The sequence below is a fragment of the Salpingoeca rosetta genome, assembly GCF_000188695.1.
Source record: "Salpingoeca rosetta unplaced genomic scaffold supercont1.12, whole genome shotgun sequence".
Classification (NCBI taxonomy): Eukaryota; class Choanoflagellata; order Craspedida; family Salpingoecidae; genus Salpingoeca; species Salpingoeca rosetta.
The window spans coordinates 632,597-635,554 of record NW_004754922.1 but is presented as its reverse complement, the minus strand read 5'-3'; the positions used below and the strand labels follow the sequence as shown (position 1 = coordinate 635,554).

The 2,958-nt window shown below is 56.2% G+C and overlaps 1 protein-coding gene across 1 annotated transcript in view; it reads right to left on the bottom strand.

The window, feature by feature from the left end:
* PTSG_05215 (AGC/MAST/MAST protein kinase) overlaps positions 1-2,958 on the bottom strand; it is a 12,432-nt gene that overhangs the window by 6,998 nt on the left and 2,476 nt on the right. The window contains exons 5-11 of the mRNA XM_004993736.1: positions 2,695-2,898; positions 2,345-2,459; positions 2,025-2,149; positions 1,772-1,840; positions 1,279-1,506; positions 931-1,041; positions 294-671 (exon numbers count right to left, since the gene is read on the bottom strand). Coding sequence (XP_004993793.1) covers positions 294-671; positions 931-1,041; positions 1,279-1,506; positions 1,772-1,840; positions 2,025-2,149; positions 2,345-2,459; positions 2,695-2,898 — 1,230 coding nt within the window. The remainder of the gene's footprint in view (positions 1-293; positions 672-930; positions 1,042-1,278; positions 1,507-1,771; positions 1,841-2,024; positions 2,150-2,344; positions 2,460-2,694; positions 2,899-2,958) is intronic.

Below are 2,958 nucleotides of genomic sequence, written 5' to 3'. Positions count from 1 at the left end.
TGTGTGTGTGTGTGTGTGTGTGTGCGCGTGCGTGCGTGTGTGTGTGTGCGTGTGTGTGTGCGTGTGCAGCGGAAACACAGGTGATGAGGGAGCATGTGAGAGGGATCGTGCAAAGGTGAGATGGGCGAGGTGCGACCGGCAGCGAGCGACAAGAGGTGTGTTGATGTGTCCATCAAGCAGAACAACGCTCGGCTCAATCGATACACAGACATCATAACATTCCACACACACACACACACACACACACACACACACACACACACACACACACACACACACACACACGCACGCACCATGAGGGGCTGGTTGACGGTGTTGTTGAAAATGTCCTGCACAGAGTCTGCGTGGAAGGGCGGAATGCCCATGACCATCTCAAACAGAATCACGCCCATTGACCACCAGTCCACGGGCTGCCCGTAGCCCTGCCCGAGAATCACCTCGGGCGCAATGTAGTCTGGGGTGCCCAGCACCTGCGAGTCCTTGAACGTCGCCATCGGGGTGGTGACGAGCGGCGAGTCCTCTGCAAACAGCGTCGTCTGCGTCATGAGCCCAATCTTGCTGAGCCCAAAGTCCGTGAGCTTGATGTGGCCGTCGGCGCCGATGATGATGTTGTCGGGCTTCAGGTCGCGGTGCACAATGCCAAAGTCGTGGATGTACTCAATCGCCAGCACCTGGCACAGCACGCGGTGGTGAGCGTGGTGAGCGTGAGCGGGAATGTTCGGAAGGACGTTATAGCAACAGTGATGATGATGACGATAATGTGGTTTGAGTTGGGGGCTTGGTTGGGGTTGGCAGTCAGTGAGGCGAGAGGTGGAGCAAATACACACAAAGTGAACAGCTTAAGTGAAATCAGGCAACAAGCAAGGCCGCTATGACCAAGAGCAAGGGCAAGGGAAGCAAGCCTCCTGTGACGATCGCTCAACCACTCACGGTTTCGGCAAAGTAGCGGCGCGCCTCACGCAGGGTGAGGGTGTTGAGGTTCTTGATAAGGGCAGCAAGGTCGCCGCCGGGGGCATATTCCATCACCAGATACAGCGAGTCCTGCAGGCGTAACGTGGTGGTGGTGGTTGCGGGGGAAAGGTGGTGTTGACGAAGGTGGTGAGCAGGGAAGATTCGGTTGTTTGTTTTGAGGGAGAGATTGAGTGTTGGAACCATCAGCAACACTTCGACAACAATCCACGGACCAAAACAAGCTGCAAGACGAAAAACACAGCCACACGCAGCCACATGCAGCCATGTGCACAGGTGCAAGAATGAACAAGGCAGCGACCTACACACCCTTGTGCTGAAGGAGCAGAGGAGGTTGATGACAAACGGGTTTTGTGCAAACTGCAGAATGTCGCGCTCGGCCATGACCTGGTTGACCACGTTCTTGTTCACGACGCTCTGCTTGTTCAGCACCTTGATGGCCACCTTCTCGTCCGTAATCTTGTGCGTCGCCAGCCACACCGCCCCATACGCGCCCGCACTCAGCTGCGAGTGGAACTTGAAGTCGTGTCGCGTGGGCTGTTGCGCAGTGCAGATGTATGGGAGTGTGTGTTCGTGTGTGTTCGTGTGTGAGCGTGTGTGTGCATGTGCATGCATGTTATGTGTTAGTGTTGTGTGCATGTGTGCGCGCGCGCGGTTGGGCAGTATTCGCGCGTTGTTTTGCCCTGGTTGCAAACCGCAGCACCACAATACACACACACACATGCAACAATGAAACACAGAGCGGCTTGCGCACACGGCAGTATGCAGCCATGTACCCCAAGCCATCACCATCACCTCTCACCTCGGGCGTTTCTGCGAGAAACTGGACCAGCGCTGTCTGGTCGGGCTCGTACTTGCTGGCAGCATCAACCTGTGCAGCGGCAACGCATGAGGTATATTAGCCATGCTTGTGTGGGGTGACACGGCACGAAACAACAACACTCTAAATCACACGCGCAACAACGCGCAACAACGCGCATAACGACTGCAACTAACCACACGATCACACGACCACAACCAACCACGGCAACCCCCTTGGTTGCGCCTAAACGCACCTGATCAGCATCAGACTCGGGCCCAAAGTGTGTTGTGAGCTTGGAGAGGATGTATGTTGGCATGTGGTGCTTTCCCTCCGCCACAAGCTGCTTCATGCGGTCCTGCGCCTCGTCCCGCGTAAAGTCTGCACAAACACACACGCACACAGACGAACGATCAAGGTCAATAAGCATGCGTGCAGGTGCACGCGCTCACGTGCACAGCAACACAGCCACACAGCCACACAGCCACACAACCACACAAACACACCCGCAGACACATGCACACATGCACGCACACACAAAGGCCACCATCCACCACTACACAGCAAACACCTCACCGAGGTTGACGGGGTCTGGGGTGAAGGCAAGGCACTCAAGAAGGCGAGCGGGGCGAGCAATAATCTGCAGCAGCTCCCGTATCCGTTCGCGCGACAGCACGTCCGGTATCGACTTCTGCTCAACCAAAGCGAGATACAAGTAGCAGCAGTGGCGGCGGCGGCGGTGGTGGTTGTGTGAGGACGATACGGGAAGGGGAGAGCGGGAGAGAGTGTGTGTGTGATGGTGTGTGTGTGTGAGTGAGTGAGTCAGTCAGTCAGTCAGTGAGTGAGTCAGTCAGTCAGTGTGTGTGTGTGTGTAAGTGTGTGTGTGTGTGAGTAAGTGAGTGAGTGTGTGTGTCTGATGTACGTACGTCGAGGAGCTTGCCGACGTCGTTTGAGATATCGCGGAAGAGGCCTGGCGTGAGCTGGTCCTCTTCAATCGAGCGCATCAGCCCGTCCACCGCCATCTTGATCTTGTCGTACACCAGGTTGAGCTTGTCTGGTCGGTCGTCCAGCAGATCCTGTTCCAGCGCGGTTGAAAACCGCTTCAGGTCGCCGGCAAGCGTCGTCTTCAGCTGTTTTCGTGTGTGTGTGTATGTGTGTGTGTGTGTGCGTGCGTGTGTGTGTGTGTGTGT